This window comes from Ovis canadensis, chromosome 22, assembly GCF_042477335.2.
Source record: "Ovis canadensis isolate MfBH-ARS-UI-01 breed Bighorn chromosome 22, ARS-UI_OviCan_v2, whole genome shotgun sequence".
Lineage (NCBI taxonomy): Eukaryota > Metazoa > Chordata > Mammalia > Artiodactyla > Bovidae > Ovis > Ovis canadensis.
The window spans coordinates 32,203,752-32,221,805 of NC_091266.1; the positions used below are offsets into that span (position 1 = coordinate 32,203,752).

Genomic DNA, 18,054 nt, shown 5'->3' on the forward strand with positions numbered 1-18,054 from the left:
AAATAAACTCAAAATGGATTAAAGATCTAAATGTAAGATCAGAAACTGTAAAACTCCTAGAGGAGAACATAGGCAAAACACTCTCCAAGATAAATCACAGCAGGATCCTCTATGATCCACCTCCCAAAATTCGGGAAATAAAAGCAAAAATAAACAAATGGGATCTAATTAAAATTAAAAGCTTCTGCACAACAAAGGAAAATATAAGCAAGGTGAAAAGACAGCCTTCTGAATGGGAGAAAATAATAGCAAATGAAGCAACTGACAAACAACTAATCTCAAAAATATACAAGCAACTTATGCAGCTCAATTCCAGGAAAATAAACGACCCAATCAAAAAATGGGCCAAAGAACTAAATAGACAGTTCTCCAAAGAAGACATATGGATGGCTAACAAACACATGAAAAGATGCTCAACATCACTCATTATTAGAGAAATGCAAATCAAAACCACAATGAGGTACCACTTCACACCAGTCAGAATGGCTGCAATCCAAAAATCTACAAGCAATAAATGCTGGAGAGGATGTGGAGAAAAGGGAACCCTCCTACACTGTTGGTGGGAATGCAAACTAGTACAGCCACTATGGAGAACAGTGTGGAGATTCCTTAAAAAATTGCAAATAGAACTACCTTATGACCCAGCAATCCCACTTCTGGGCATACACACCAAAGAAACCAGAATTGAAAGAGACACATGTACCCCAATGTTCATCGCAGCACTGTTTATAATAGCCAGGACATGGAAACAACCTAGATGTCCATCAGCAGATGAATGGATAAGATAGCTGTGGTACATATACACAATGGAGTATTACTCAGCCATTAAAAAGAATTCATTTGAATCAGTTCTGATGAGATGGATGAAACTGGAGCCAATTATACAGAGTGAAGTAAGCCAGAAAGAAAAACACCAATACAGTATACTAACACATATATATGGAATTTAGGAAGATGGCAATGACGACCCTGTATGCAAGACAGGAAAAAAGACACAGATGTGTATAACGGACTTTTGGACTCAGAGGGAGAGGGAGAGGGTGGGATGATTTGGGAGAATGGCATTCTAACATGTATACTATCATGTAAGAATTGAATCGCCAGTCTATGTCTGACGCAGGATGCAGCATGCTTGGGGCTGGTGCATGGGGATGACCCAGAGAGATGTTATGGGGAGGGAGGTGGGAGGGGGGTTCATGTTTGGGAACGCATGTAAGAATTAAAGATTTTAAAATTTAAAAAATAAAAAACTAAAAAAAAAATAGTTCAATGACAATATATATTTATACTCCTGAAAATAATCTAGTAATCCAGAGGGCTATGGTTTCTCTAGTTAATTATGTATGGATGTGAGAGTTGGCCCATAAAGAAGGCTGAGTGCCAAAAAATTGGTGCTTCTAAATTGTGCTGCTGGAGAAGACTCTTGACTAGTCCCTTGGACTGCAAGGACATCAAACCAGTCAATCCTAAAGAAAGTCAGCCCTGAATATACATTGGAAGGACTGATGTTGAAGCTGAAGCTCCAATACTTTGACCACGTGATTTAAAGAACTGACTCATTGGAAAAGATCCTGATTCTGGGAAAGATTGAAGGCAAAAGGAGAAGAGGTCAGCAAAGGATGAGATGGTTAGATAGTATGGCCAACTTAATGGACATGAATTTGAGCAAACCTGGGGAGAGAGTGAAGGTCAAGGAAGCCTGGTGTACTGCAGGTCATGGGCTGAAAAGAGTCAGACATGACTTAGGGACTGAAAAACAAAAACAATCCTTGGTAAACATAGATGCAAAAATCCTCAACAAAATATTAGCAAACTGAATTGAAGAACACAGTAACAGGTGGATTTATGAGAAAGCTGGATTTATTCCAGGGATGCAAGGATGGTTCAACATGTGTAAATCAACTGGTGTGATAGAACTCATTAACAAAATGAGGAATAAAAATCATAGAATCCTCTCAGTTGATTCAGAAAAAAAAAAGCATTTGATAAAATTCAACATTCACTTATTATAAAAACTCTCAACAAAGTGGTATAAAGGGAAGGCACCTCAACCTAATACAAGTTATATATGACAATCCAACAGCCAATATCATATTCAACAGTGAAAAGGTGAAAACTTTCCTCTAAGATCAGTAACAAGACCAGAAGGAATCAGGGTTTGGCGAAATTTTTCTTAAGACACAAGAGAATTGAGTATGTTCAAATGCTAATGGAAAAGAGCCAGCAGGGAAGGACAGAATAAAGAAAAAAAGAAGAAATGATTATTTGAAGAGGAACCATGAAAAAGTGAGAGGAAAGAGATCCATGACACAGATGGAAAGATTTACTTTAGAAAAAAGGAAAGCCCTTCTTCCACAACAAAATGAAAGAGAAAATAAACGGATATGGATATAGCTAAGTTTGTAAATCTAGTGGAAGGGAGGTGAGGGAGTTCCCTATAATGGCTTCTGAGTTTCTCTGTGGAAGACCAGATCATTTGGGGAAAAGTCCATGGTGGAGAACTGGAAGGGAAGAATTCAGAGCTGAAGGTTTTTGGTGTGCTTGTTGGAGCAAGATGAGTTCAGTTACGAAGCAAGAATGTTGGATAAAATTAATGAGACCTGTTAAGTTAGTGATAATAATATCACCTGATGGGCTGCATGGTCTTCCAGAAAGGATCAGTTGTTCAAATGCAGGTAGGGAGGAAGAAAACTGTTGCACTGGACTTTTGACAAGTAAGTGAGACAAATAGGGAAGTGCTTACAGACTAAGTCATAAGAGTAATAAGACATACACTGGAAAAGAAGGAGTAGACAGAAGAGTAGCCTAATGAACAGGCAGAATATGTACTGAGAATCCTGTGGGAGTCTAAGCACTATTATATTTATTAAATTGTATCTACAAATTAAAAGGAAAGGAGCATGTGGTCAGAGGGTGAAATGCCTGAGCCACGACTATGCAATACCTGTAGACAATTAGGCAATCTATGCATCTATTGCTGTGACAGTTGAAACCTAAGAATCTTAATGAGGAGTATAGGTGATATACTTCTCACCTCGGGGAATGATATATTCTCTGAATTCAATGTTCTGAGCTGCTGCATGGGTTAGGTTGTTGGGGACAAGGTCAGTGTATCTCTGGATCTCATGGATCACAGCATCTGTGTAGGGCATGCGGCTCCTGTCCTGCATGCAGGGACTCTGGTGTCTGCCAACCACACGGTTAATTTCGTCCTGGACTTTAGCTGGCAAGGTAGAAATCAGAATTTATGTCAAGTGATATCTCGAAGGCTCACATCACGCAGTTTAACCATTTTGTTTATGTCAGTTTTATTTTCTGAAAGTTCTAAGAGAGTAGAAGTACTCCATGCAGTAAATACTTAATAAATGGACAAGCTGAACAATGCTTGGTTGACTCAACACATAGGAATAATGACTAAGTTAAGGGAGAATGACCAAGATACCAGAGTAGAAAGACTCTGAGATCACCTCCTCCCACAAGCATTACAAAATGATTAATACAATGATTTGCAGAGCAACTATCAATAAGAACAACATGAAGCCTAAGAGAAAAGTTCTTCAACAACTAAAGACATAAAGATGGAGTCACGAGATGCATAGGAGAAACATAGCACAGTTAAGACTGTACCCCCAAGGTAGGAGACCCATGAACAGGATAATTACAATTACAGCGGTTCTTCCTGAGGAGTGGGGAGTCTGAACCCATCACTGGGCTCCCTAACTCAGGAGTGCTGCACCAGGAAGATGAGCCCCCAGAGACCTTGGCTTTGCAGGCCAGCAGGGCTTAATTTGAGATGAGCACCAGAGGTCAGGGGAGGCGGCCGAGAGGAGCAACCCCACGTTCAAGGAGCAGCAGCTGCACGGGTGCAGGAGGGCTGAGAGGAGCTACTCCACGTTCAAGGTCAGGAGGGGCAGCCGTGAGGAGATACCACTCATCCAAGGTAAGGAAAATCAACTGCACTTTGTTGGAGCGGCCATGAAGAGATACCCCACGTCCAGGGTAAGTGAAACCCAAGTAAGATGGTAGGTGTTGCAAAAGGGCATCAGAGGGCAGACAGACTGAAACCATAATCACAGAAAACTAGCCAATCTGATCACATGGACCACAGCCTTGTCTAACTCAATGAAACCAAGCCATGCCATGTGGGGCTATCCATGAGGGGAGGGTCATGGTGGAAAGGTCTGACAGAATGTGGTCTGATGGAGAAGGGAATGGCAAAGCATTCTTGCCTTGAAAACCCCATGAACAGTATGAAAAGGCAAAATGATAGGATACTGAAAGAGGAACTCCCCAGGTCCATAGATGCCCAGTATGCTACTGGAGATCAGTGGAGAAATAACTCCAGAAAGAATGAAGATATGGAGCCAAAGCAAAAACAATACCCAGCTGTGGATGTGATTGGTGATAGAAGCAAGGTCTGATGCTGTAAAAATCAATATTGCATAGGAACCTGGAATGTCAGGTCCATGAATCAAGGCAAATGGGAAGTGGTCAAACAGGAGATGGCAAGAGTGAACGTTGACATTCTAGGAATCAGTGAACTAAAATGGACTAGAATGGGTGAATTTAACTCAGATGACCATTATATCTACTACTGTGGGCAGAAATCCCTTAGAGAAATGGAGTAGCCATCATGGTCAACAAGAGTCTGAAATGCAGTACTTGGATGCAATCTCAAAAACGACAGAATGATCTCTGTTCGTCTCCAAGGCAAACCATTCAATATCACAGTTATCCAAGTCTATGCCCCAACCAGTAACGCTGAAGAAGCTGAAGTTGATCAGCTCTATGAAGACCTACAGGACCTTTTAGAACTAACACCCAAAAAAGGTGTCCTTTTCATTATAGGGGACTGGAAAGCAGACGTAGGAAGTCAAGAAACACCTGGAGTAACAGGCAAATTTGGCCTTGGAGTGCAAGATGAAATAGGGCAAAGGTTAATAGAGTTTTTCCAAGAGAACGCACTGGTCATAGCAAACACCCTCTTCCAACAACACAAGAGAAGATTCTACACATGGACATCACCAGATGGTCAACACTGAAATCAGATTGATTGTATTCTTTGCAGCCAAAGATGGAGAAGGTCTATACAGTCAACAAAAACAAGACCGGGAGGTGACTGTGGCTCAGATCATGAACTCCTCATTGCCAAATATAGACTTAACTGGGGAAAACCACTAGACCATTCAGGTATGACCAAAATCAAATCCCTTATGATTATACAGTGGAAGTGAGAAATAGATTTAAGGGCCTAGATCTGATAGACAGAGTGCCTGATGAACTATGGATGGAGGTTCATGACATTGTACAGGAGACAGGGATCAAGACCATCCCCATGGAAAAGAAATGCAAAAAAGTAAAATGGCTGTCTGAGAAGGCCTTACAAATAGCTGTGAAAAGAGAGGGGGAAAACAAAGGAGAAAAGGAAAGATATAAGCATCTGAATGCAGAGTTCCAAAGAATAGCAAGAAGAGATAAGAAAGCCTTCCTCAGTGATCAATGCAAAGAAATAGAGGAAAACAACAGAATGGGAAAGACTAGAGATCTCTTCAAGAAAATTAGAGACCAAGGGAACATTTCATGCAAAGATGTGCTCGATAAAGGACAGAAATGGTCTGGACCTAACAGAAGCAGAAGATATTAAGAAGAGATGGCAAGAATACATGGAAGAACTGTACAAAAAAGAGCTTCACGACCCAGATAATCACGATGGTGTGATCACTCACCTAAAGCCAGACATCCTGGAATGTGAAGTCAAGTGGGCCTTAGAAAGCATCACTACAAACAAAGCTAGTGGAGGTGATGGAATTTCAGTTGAGCTATTTCAAATCCTGAACAATGATGCTGTGAAAGTGCTGCACTCAATATGCCAGCAAATTTGGAAAACTCAGCAGTGGCCACAGGACTGGAAAAGGTCAGTTTTCATTCCAATCCCAAAGAAAGGCAATGCCAAAGAATGCTCAAACTACCACACAATTGCACTCATCTCACACGCTAGTAAAGTAATGCTCAAAATTCTCCAAGCCAAGTTTCAGCAATATGTGAACCATGAACTACCAGATGTTCAAGCTGGTTTTAGAAAAGGCAGAGGAACCAGAGATCAAATTGCCAACATCTGCTGGATCATGGAAAAAGCAAGAGAGTTCCAGAAAAACATCTATTTCTGCTTTCTTGACTATGCCAAAGCCTTTGACTGTGTGGATCACAATAAACTGGAAAATTCTGAAAGAGATGGGAATACCAGACCACCTGACCTGCCTCTTGAGAAACTTATATGCAGGTTAGGAAGCAACAGTTAGAACTGGACATGGAACAAAAGACTGGTTCCAAATAGGAAAAGGAGTACATCAAGGCTGTATATTGTCATCCTGCTTATTTAACTTCTATGCAGAGTACATCATGAGGAACGCTGGGCTGGAAGAAGCACAAGCTGGAATCAAGATTGCTGGGAGAAATATCAATAACCTCAGAGATATAGATGACACCACCCTTACGGCAGTAAGTGAAGAGGGACAAAAAAGCCTCTTGATGAAAGTGAAAGAAGAGACTGGAAAAGTTGGTGTAAAGGTCAACATTCAGAAAATGAAGATCATGGCATCTGATCCCATCACTTCATGGGAAATAGATGGGGAAACAGTGGAAACAGTGTCAGACTTTATTTTGGGGGGCTCCAAAATCACTGCAGATGGTGACTGCAGCCATGAAATTAAAAGACGCTTACTCCTTGGAAGAAAAGTTATGACCAACCTAGATAGCATATTCAAAAGCAGAGACATTACTTTGCCAACAAATATCCGTCTAGTCAAGGCTATTGTTTTTCCAGTGGTCATGTATGGATTTGACAGTTGGACCATGAAGAAAGCTGAGTGCCGAAGAATTGATGCTTTTTAACTGTGGTGTTTGGGAAGCCTCTTGAGTGTCCCTTAGACTGCAAGGAGACCCAACCAGTCCATCCTAAAGGAGATCAATCCTGGGATTTCTCTGGAAGGAATAATGCTGAAGCTGAAACTCCAGTACTTTGGCCACCTCATTTGAAGAGTTGACTCATTGGAAATGACTCTGATGCTGGGAGGGATTGAGGGCAGGAGGAGAAGGGGACGACGGAGGATGAGATGACTGAATGGCATCACCAACTCGATGGACAAGAATTTGAGTGAACTCCAGGAGTTGGTGATGGACAGGGAGGCCTGGCAGTTTCATGGGGTCACAGAGTTGGACACTACTGAGCGATGGAACTGAACTGAACTGAGTGAGCTGCAGGAAGTAGAGATTCCACTCTTAAAGAGCATATACAAAATTTCTGGGACCCAGAAGCAGGAGCACTAATTTGAAAGGAGCCTGGGTCAGACCCATTTATTGATCTTGCACAGCCTCCCAGAGAGGCACAGGGCAGCTGGGGCTCACCTCTGGAACACATATGCTGGTATCAGCTACTTTGGAGAGCTCATCCCAATACATGGACATGGATGATGATAATAAGTGCAATTTTAGAATCTTCCCTGTGGCTTATTAGTGTCACAACTTGGCCCTTCTCATCAGCCAGTTATCACCCGTTCTTGGATGTGGGAGGCCAAGCAGCTAGCTGGGCTGGGACATAGTCCTACCCACCAGCATGCCAGTTACCATAGCAGCCCTGAGCCCCAGCTGCCCCTGGACTCAACCCCACTCACCAGTTGGGAAACACCAACCCCAGGATGCCCTGGGCCCCCATCCGGACAACAGGCAGGCCAACTGCAACTCCAGGACCCCTAGGGTCATACAGCCAGAGAACACAGGATCTGGCTCCCCCCAACAAGATACCCAAGACCCTACTGCCAGAGATGTCAGAATGTGGCCTCATACACCAGAAGGCAGGTACTATCCTCAAGACTCCTGGGGCCTGGTCCACCAACCAGCAGGAAAACCCCAGCCCCAGGACCATAGCAGTTCTGAGGCAACCATGTCAAAATCCAGCCTACTCAACAGCAGGTCAGCACTACTAGAAGACATCTTGGGCCCCAGGCTCACCCAACAGCAAACTGATACCCAATTCTAGGAAACCCCATAACTCTCTGCCAGCCATCTCAGGAAGAGGCCCTGGACCCAGCTCTAACCACCAGAGGGCCAGCACTAGACTGGGCTCCATGGGGTTTCATAACCAGCTGCCACATGACCCAACCCACCCACCATCACCCAGCAGCTACTCCACAAGAAAAATGTACTGAATACAAATGGAAGAAAAAGAAAGTTGAAGAAGCAATACTTAGACAAAATAGACTTTAAAACAAAGACTGTACGGAACAAGAAAAAAAAGGACATTACATAATGATGAAAGAATCAATCCAACAAAAAGATATAATGATTATAAATCTATATGCATATGTGCTAAGTTGCTTCAGTCATGTCTGACTCTTTGCAACCCTTTGGACTGTGCCCACCAGGCTCCTCTGTCCATGAGATTCTCCAGGGAAGAATAGTGAAGTGGGTTGTCATGCCCTCCTCCAGGGGATTTTCCCGACACAGGGAATGAATGCAAATCTCTTATGTCTCACATGCCCTTTGGCAGGTGAGCTCTTAACCACTAGCACCCACTGCGAAGCCCATAAATATATATACATATAACTGATTCACTTTGTTGTACAGGAGAAACTAATACAACATTGTAAGACAATTAAACTCAAAAAATAAATAAAAGTGTCCTAATGAATCAAAGCACAAAACATGATATAGTTAAGGAAATATTCTCTTAGATGAAGACTGAATAAACAAGAGAATGAGAAATTATGTTTGTAAGGAAAATTTGTTTGCCCCAAAGGGTATATTTGAACAGAATTTTTTAATTTAAAGAGTGAGGCTTTCTGATGAAGAAAGACTGTGATTTTATTGAGTCAATCCTTCCATTGCAAATGCATCTGCGTAGAATTAACTTTTGACAAAAGTATATTTATCTGGACTTGGAAGGCTTATCAAGCAGTATCACTGCAGAGAAAGAAGATAGCTAATTCTTTCTAGACCTAAGGACAACTCTTCTTACTGCATCTCTCAGTGTGTGTTAAGTCACTCATTCATGCCTGACTCTTCACAACCCCATGGACTGTAGCCTGCCAGGTTCCTCCATCCATGGGACTTCTTCCATGCAAGAATACTGGAGTGGGTAGTTATTCCATTCTCCAGGGGATCTTCTCGACCCAGAGATCAAACCCAAGTCCTTGCATTGCAGGAAGATTCTTCACTGTCTGAGCCACCATGGAAGCCCTGCTGCACCTGACCTGATGCAAATCAAGGATACTCCACCACAGTAGGGAGGACAGTGATCTCTGCCCTCCATAACTCTGCTCCTGGTTAAATATTTCATTCTCTTTTTGTACTGTAATCTAATTTTAATGTAATTCATACAATGATAGGAAGATGTACTAGGATGGAAGTTTTTCTTGTACATCTTCTAGGCAGATGAAGAGTAGAAAAGTCATCAGTGTTGCCTGCCAATTTCTAACTGGAGTTTCATCCTGTCCATCATCTCTGATACTACCTGTGACCTCTGGGTGCTTCAGCAGGAGCAGCAGTCCATATCTCAGAGTGATGCTTGTTGTCTCTATTCCAGCAGTAAGCAAATCCCATAGACTGGTGATCAAGTTGTCCATGGTAAATTCAGACTGTTTATTGTGTTTCTCCTAGCAATGATGTATTAGGATTACTTAATAAGTAAAAGCAACTTATAATAATTCCATATAACAACATAATTTTTTAAGATTATTTATTTGACAAATTAAGCCAAATATTAAAGAATGTTATAAATGATGGTAAAGTTAGAGAAGTTGTTAGAATTTCTTCAATTAAAATGTAACCAAAGTTAAATTTCCAACAAGTCCTTTCTGATTCCTCACTTTCTCACCCAATGGAGTAAATCAGTTCTTCAGTAACTTCTTTCTAACCTGACTCATCAAATCATCACTGCTACTCACCATCAATTCAGGCATCTATTGTCTATTTCATTATATCTGAATTTCTCACTCAGGCCTTCCCACCTATCCTCAAACTAAAACACTATTCCCAAATTCATCAGTCACTAAACCCACGATAGTTCCTCAGTTACTATCAAGACAATCTCTAAAAATTCCACACACTTCATCACTGCACTTATCTTTCCCTGAACCAGTTTTGTCTCTGCTAATCCTCAAAACATACTTCATCTGTTTTCTACTGTCTTTCCAAGAGTAAGCCTTTCTAGATGCCCATCCATTTCTGCCTTCTCTCATTTCTTACATCACTCATTCATGGAATTTATTTAATGAAAGAGAAAATACTATCTATCACTTATCATGAATGTGTATGTGTGTTTCAATCTGTTCTCAAATAAAGAACCAGCTTTAACATGGTAAATATACAAACTTCCAAGCAATTTTCAGTGACAATGCAGAAATAATTCAAGACATCCAGTACAGTTTGCACAACAATAAGTTGCACAGGCAATGAATATATCTTTAAGAAGGAGCATTTGTTTTAATAAACTGATTCCAGACATATAGATCAATGGAACAAAATAGAAAGCCCAGAAATAAATCCACACACATATGGACACCTTATCTTCGACAAAGGAGGCAAGAATATACAATGGAGTAAAGACAATCTCTTTAACAAGCGGTGCTGGGAAAACTGGTCAACCACTTGTAAAAGAATGAAACTAGATCACTTTCTAACACCATACACAAAAATAAACTCAAAATGGATTAAAGATCTAAATGTAAGATCAGAAACTATAAAACTCCTAGAGGAGAATATAGGCAAAACACTCTCAGAAATAAATCACAGCAGGATCCTCTATGATCCACCTCCCAGAATTCTGGAAATAAAAGCAAAAATAAACAAATGGGATCTAATTAAAATTAAAAGCTTCTGCACAACAAAGGAAACTATAAGCAAGGTGAAAAGACAGCCTTCAGAATGGGAGAAAATAATAGCAAATGAAGCAACTGACAAACAACTAATCTCAAAAATATACAAGCAACTTATGCAGCTCAACTCCAGAAAAATAAACGACCCAATCAAAAAATGGGCCAAAGAACTAAATAGACATTTCTCCAAAGAAGACATACGGATGGCTAACAAACACATGAAAAGATGCTCAACATCACTCATTATTAGAGAAATGCAAATCAAAACCACAATGAGGTACCACTTCACACCAGTCAGAATGGCTGCGATCCAAAAATCTGCAAGCAATAAATGCTGGAGAGGGTGTGGAGAAAAGGGAACCCTCCTACACTGTTGGTGGGAATGCAAACTAGTACAGCCACTATGGAGAACAGTGTGGAGATTCCTTAAAAAATTGCAAATAGAACTACCTTATGACCCAGCAATCCCACTGCTGGGCATACACACCGAGGAAACCAGAAGTGAAAGAGACACATGTACCCCAATGTTCATCGCAGCACTGTTTATAATAGCCAGGACATGGAAACAACCTAGATGTCCATCAGCAGATGAATGGATAAGAAAGCTGTGGTACATATACACAATGGAGTATTACTCAGCCGTTAAAAAGAATTCATTTGAATCAGTTCTGATGAGATGGATGAAACTGGAGCCAATTATACAGAGTGAAGTAAGCCAGAAAGAAAAACACCAATACAGTATACTAACACATATATAAGGAATTTAGGAAGATGGCAATGACGACCCTGTATGCAAGACAGGAAAAAAGACACAGATGTGTATAACGGACTTTTGGACTCAGAGGGAGAGGGAGAGGGTGGGATGATTTGGGAGAATGGGAATTCTAACATGTATACTATCATGTAAGAATTGAATCGCCAGTCCATGTCTGACGCAGGATGCAGCATGCTTGGGGCTGGTGCAAGGGGATGACCCAGAGAGATGTTGTGGGGAGGGAGGTGGGAGGGGGGGTCATGTTTGGGAACGCATGTAAGAATTAAAGATTTTAAAATTAAAAAAATAAATAAATTTAAAAAAAATAAAAAAACAAAAACAAAAAATAAATAAATAAATAAACTGATTCCACTGAGAAGAACAAAGCTATTCCATGTGTTACATCACTCCACCTACAAAGATGAAGTAGCAAGTCTGGGTCCCCTTTTACCTTTTCCATTTTAAATCAGGAAGTAATCAATAAAGTCTTGAGGGTTGTTGAGGTCCAAGGATTCTTGGTGTTCCTTTATTTTCTCCAAAATAAACTTTCTTTGCTCAGTCATGTTTTTAAATAATACATCATGACTCCCTGGGAGATAATGTAGTAAAGAGGGGAAAGCATTGTAGAGCTGAAAAAGAAAAGAAACAGTCAGTTCATTCAGCAAACATTTACAAGCCCATATTATGGTGCAGACATATTGCTAGAAAATGAGTAAATAAAGATGAGTAAGATATGCTCCTTGCAGTGGAACCCATTTGGGATTTGAAGGAGAGGGAACTGATGAAATGACCTGAGTGACAATATGCACAGATTACCAACTAATTTCAAAACCATTAGAATTATTTTCCTAACCGCAACTCTGAAGAAAATAAGGATCATACCACATCTTTCCAAATGAGGGTACTGAGGGTCAGAAAGGTTAGTCAACCAGTCTTAGTCACAAAGCTAGTGACAGAGGTAGAATCTAGTGTTTATCCCAGTTTACACTACACACATGTCTACAGAGAGTCACCTAAACAGTGTGCAGGGATCATACACTTTTCTACATTTATTTTTATGAAATATATTAACAGCTGACACATATTATATTAGCTTCAGGTGTATAAAATGGTGATTGACCATTTACATGCATTACAAATTGATCACCATGATAAGCCTAGGAATCATCTGTCATCATACAGTTATTGAAATATTATTGACTCTATTCTTTATGCTGTAAATTATATCCTTGTGACTTATTACAATTATACCTGTTCATATTTCTTCATCCCTTTTACCTTTTTCATTCATCCCCCTACTTCTTCCTCTCTGAGAATCACCGATTTCTTCTCTGTATCTATGAATTTGTTTCTGTTTTATTTTGTTTTAAAATTGTTTTAATTCTAAATATGAGGTAAATTATATAACATTTGTCTTTGTCTGTCTGACATTCTTCCCTTAGCATGATATCTTCTAGGACTATCCATGCTGTCATAAATGGCACAATTTCATTCCTTTATATGGTAAAGTAATATTTCATTGTGTGTGTGTGTGTGTGTGTGTGTGTTCCACTTCTTTTTTATCCTTTTGTCTATCGATGGACACTTAGGTGGTTTTGATATCTTACCTTTTGTAAACAATGCTACAATGAACATAAGGGTGCATATATCTTTTTGAATAAGTTTCTTTTCTTCAGATAGATACCCAGAAGTTTTATAGAAAGAAGTACCCAGTTAAGTCCCAGATCACACAGTAGTTCTATTTTTAACTTTTTGAGGAACCTCTATACTGTTTGCCATAGTGACCATTTCAATTTACATTCCTACCAACAGTGCATAAGTGTTCCCTTATTTCCACATCCTCCCAAAACTTGTTATTTCTTCTCTTCCTTAAAATAGCCATTCTAAAGACTGGTGTGAGGTAAAATCTTGCAGTGTTTTTATTTGTATTTTCCTGATAAGTACTGTTCTGACCATCTTTCCACAGGCCTATTGGCCAACTTTTGTCTTCTTTGGAAAAATATCTATTTGAACCTTCTGTCCATTTTTTAATTAGAGTTTTATTTTGGTTGTTGAAGTGTATGAGTTCTTTGTGTATTTTGAACACTAACTCCTTGTCAGATACATCATTTGCAAATATATTCTATTCAGCACGCAGGCATTTTGTTTTGTTGATAGTTACCTTCATTGTGCAAAAGCTTTTACATTTGATTAGGTCACATTCCTTTATTTTTGCTTTTGTTTCCCTTGCCTAACAATGCATAACAAAAAAAAGATCAACAAGATTAATGTCAAAGAGCACATAGCCATGATTACTTCTAGAATTTTTATAGTTCTGGTTCTTACATTTAAATCTTTAATCCATTTTGAATTTATTTTATATGTGGTGTGATAAAGGCATCCAGTTTGATTCTTTTGTGTGTAACTGTCCAGTTTTCCCAATACCATTGATTGAACAGGGTGTTTTTTCTACATTTTGTATTCTAGCTTCTTTTGTTGTATATTAATTACCTACTAAGTGTGCATTCATATCTAAGCTGTCTCTTCAGTTCCACTGATCTATGTCTGCTTTTGTGCCAGTACCATACTTCTTTTTCTTTGCTTGTGTGGTTGGAACTTTCAGTACTATGCTGAATAAAAGTGGGGAGAGTGGGAATCCTTGTATTGTTTCTGATTTGAGAGGAAATACTTTCACGGTTTCACCATTGAGAATGATGAGAGCTTCTCCAACAGTGGCTTTATTGTATTCAGGTGTGTTCACTCTCTATTCACTCTGGAGTTTTTTATCATAAATGGATGTTGAATTCAGTCAAAAGGTTTTTTCGCAAAACATAAAAAATCTTATGATTTTTATTTTTCATTTGTTAATCTGATGTATCACATAGATTGATTTGCAGACACTGAACAAGCTTTGCATCCCCAGAATAAATTTGGCTTATTCATAGATTATAATTGTGATAATGCACTGCTGATTTCAATTTCATGCACAGATGGGCATAATAAAGGACAGAAATGGTATGGACCTAACAAAAGCAGAAGATATTAAGAAGAGGTGGCAAGGATACACAGAAGAACTATACAAAAAAGATCTTAATGACCCAGAAAACCACGATGGCATGATTACTCACCTAGAACCAGACATCCTGGAGTGTGAAGTCAAGTGGGCTTTAGGAAGCATCACTACAAATAAAACTGGTGGAAGTGGTGGAATTCGAGCTGAGCAATTTCAAATCCTAAAAGATGATTCTGTTAAAGTGCCAAACTCAATATACCAGCAAATTTGGAAAACTCAGCAGTGGCCACAGGACTGGAAATGGTCAGTTTTCATTCCAATCCAAAGAAAGGCAATGCCAAAGAATTTTCAAACTACCACACAACTGCACTCATCTCACATGCTAGCAAAGTAATGCTCAAAGTTTTCCAAGCCAGGCTTTGACAGTACATGAGCCGTGAACTTCCAGATGTTCAAGCTGGTTTTAGAAAAGGCAGAAGAACCAGAGATCAAATTGCCAACATCTGTTGAATCATAGAAAAAGCAAGAGAATCCCATAAAAACATCTACTTTTGCTTCATTAACTACACCAAAGCCTTTGACTGTGTGTATCACCACAAACTGTGGAAAATTCTGAAACAGATGGGAATACCAGACCACCTTACCTGTCTCCTGAGAAACCTATAGGCAAGTCAAGAAGCAACAGTTAGAACTGGACATGGAACAACAGACTGGTTCCAAATTAGAAATACATCAAGGTAGGAAAGAAATACATCAAGGCTGTATGTCATGCTATTTATTTAGCTTATATGCAGAGTACACCATGGGAAATTCCGGGCTAGTTGAAGCTCAAGCTGGAGTCAAGATTGCCAGGAGAAATATTAATAACCTCAGATATGCAGATGACACCACCCTTATGGCAGAAAGCCAAGAAGAACTAAAGAGCCTCTTGATGAAAGTGAAAAAGGAGAGTGAAAAAACATCTTAAAACTAAACATTCAAAAAACAAAGATCATGGCATCTACTCCCATCACTTTGTAGTGAATAGATGGGGAAGCAATGGAAACAGTGACAGACTTTGTTTTCATGGGCTCTAAAATCACTGCAGATGGTGACTGCAGCCATGAAATTAAAAGACACTTGCTCCTTGGAAAAGAAGCTATGACCCCCTACACAGCATTATTAAAAAGCAGAGACATTACTTTGCCAACAAGTCTGTCCAGTCAAAGCTATGGTTTTTCCAGTAGTCATGTATGGATGTGAGAGTTGGCAAAGAAAGCTGAGCACCAAAGAACTGATGTTTTTGAACTGTGGTATTGGAGAAGACTCTTGAGAGTCCCTTGGACTGCAAGGAGATCCAACCAGTCCATCCTAAAGGAAATTAGTCTTGAAAATTCATTGGAAGGACTGATGCTGAAGTGGAGGCTCAAATACTTTGGCCACCTGATGTGAAAAACTGACTCATTAGAAAAGACCCTGAAGCTAGTAAAGATTGAAGGCAAGAGGAGAACGGGATGACAGAGGATGAGATGACGGAATGGGCAGCATCACCAACTCAATGGACATGAGTTTGAGCAAGCTCCAGGCTTTGGTGACGGACTGGGAATCCTGGCATGCTGCAGTCCATGGGGTCACAAAGAGTTGGACGTGACTGAGCAACTGAACTGAACTGAATATTCTATTGAGGATTTTTGCAGCTAGGCTCATCAAAAATATTGACCTTAATTATTCTTTTCTTTTCAATGTGTTTTTTTTTTTTTCTAATTTAGGTATAAGGGTAAAGCATCATAGAATAAGTTTGAAACTGTTCCTTTCTTTTTTAAATATTTGGTCGAATTCACTCTTGAGGCCATCCGTTCCTGGATTTGGGGTTTTGCGGAGTGTTGATTCCTGGTTCTATTTCACTACTAGTGTTCCGTCTTCAGATTATCTGTTTCTTCCTGATTCAATCTTGGTATGTGTGTTTCTATGAATTTATCCATTTTCTACTAGGTGTTTAATTTGAAAGTGAAAGTGAAGGCCCTCAGTCATGTCCGACTCTTTGTGACCCCATGGACTGTAGCCTACCAGGCTCCTCCCTCCATGGGATTCTCCAGGCAAGAGTACTGGAGTGGGTTGCCATTTCCTTCATAATTATTCATTGTAGTCTCTCATGATTCTTTGAATTTCTGTGATATCAGTTGTAATGTTTCTCTTCCATTTCTGATTTCATTTATTTGCACTTTGTTTTTTTTCTAATGAGTCTGGCTAGAGTTTATCAAATCTGACTACCTTTTCAAAGAACCAGCTTTTATGTTCACTAATCTTTCCTATTGCCCTTTTAGCCTCTATTGTTTATTTAGTCTCTGATCTTTATTATTTCCTTCCTTCTGCTAACTTTGGACTTTGTTTTTTTCTTCTTTTTCTAGTTTTTTTTTTCTTTGTTGTTGTTTTGTTTTTTGGTATGTGTTGGTGTGTGTGTGTAACAGTTTTATTAAAGTAAGAAAATGGACAGAGAAAGCTTCTGACATAGACATCAGAACGGGGACAGAGAGTGCCCCCCTCGCTAGTCTAAGCAAGGGAGTTATATAGTTTTTTAATTAGTTATTATGATAAATCAAAAGAATGTCTCAAGGTTGTAAAGATCTTACTAGATCCACTCCCATAATTTACATTTTAAGATAACAGGATTAGCCAGAAGTTTTTCAGGAAGGAGAAACTGTCCTCAAGCAGGATGTATTGTTGTTATATAATCCCTAGTACAGAGTTTAAAATGAGTTGTTTGTGTGTAATCATCAGTATCAGGCTTAAAGAAAAAAAAAACACTTTGTGGGACAAAGACTAGAAAATGTAGAGGGGAAAAAAAAAGATGTTTGTCCTTTCCTCCTCCTTGAGAATTCCAGAATCCTACTTCTGCTTCATGAGCCCAGATCCCTTTCTCCTCCTTAGGGATCCCAAACTTCTTATCAACCTGCCTAGGAATTGACTCTCTCATTCCCTCCTTTTCTTTTAGGAGAAATATGTTGCCAAGGGAAAGGGGCACCCTTTTCATTCTATAACTACTTCCTGCTGTTGAGGGGTGTCATCCCTAAATTGTTCAGGCAACATATTCTCCTAACTCTCATATTGAGGGTCTCTGATCCATGGGCCCCAAGTAATAGCTGGGGAAGGCTGTGACACTTGTAGGAGCCTGGATAACCGTTTGTAACCTAAAAGCTTTCAGAAGGTTAGAAACAGACCCTGTTATACAGTTACAGATGTAAGGCAAAATAGTCATTAAACCAAACTGAAACATAATCAAAGTTAAAAGTACATTATGTCCATAGTTACATCAATTCATCTTAGGATTGCTAGATGTCATAAGATCAAGAAGAAGCATCACATACGATTGTTGTTGGTAAAGACTTGAAGAAAGCCCTTTTGGAGAAACCCACCATGGGAAGCCTTCAATTGATGAGGAAGTTGAAGAGCTGAAAGCT

General features: G+C 39.6%; 1 protein-coding gene across 1 annotated transcript in view; it reads right to left on the bottom strand.

Moving 5' to 3' along the window:
• The window catches only part of LOC138427926 (cytochrome P450 2C31-like), a 55,863-nt gene that overhangs the window by 16,384 nt on the left and 21,425 nt on the right, over positions 1 to 18,054 (bottom strand). The window contains 4 exon segments of the mRNA XM_069568040.1: positions 3,037 to 3,223; positions 9,509 to 9,650; positions 12,077 to 12,088; positions 12,090 to 12,254. Coding sequence (XP_069424141.1) covers positions 3,037 to 3,223; positions 9,509 to 9,650; positions 12,077 to 12,088; positions 12,090 to 12,254 — 506 coding nt within the window.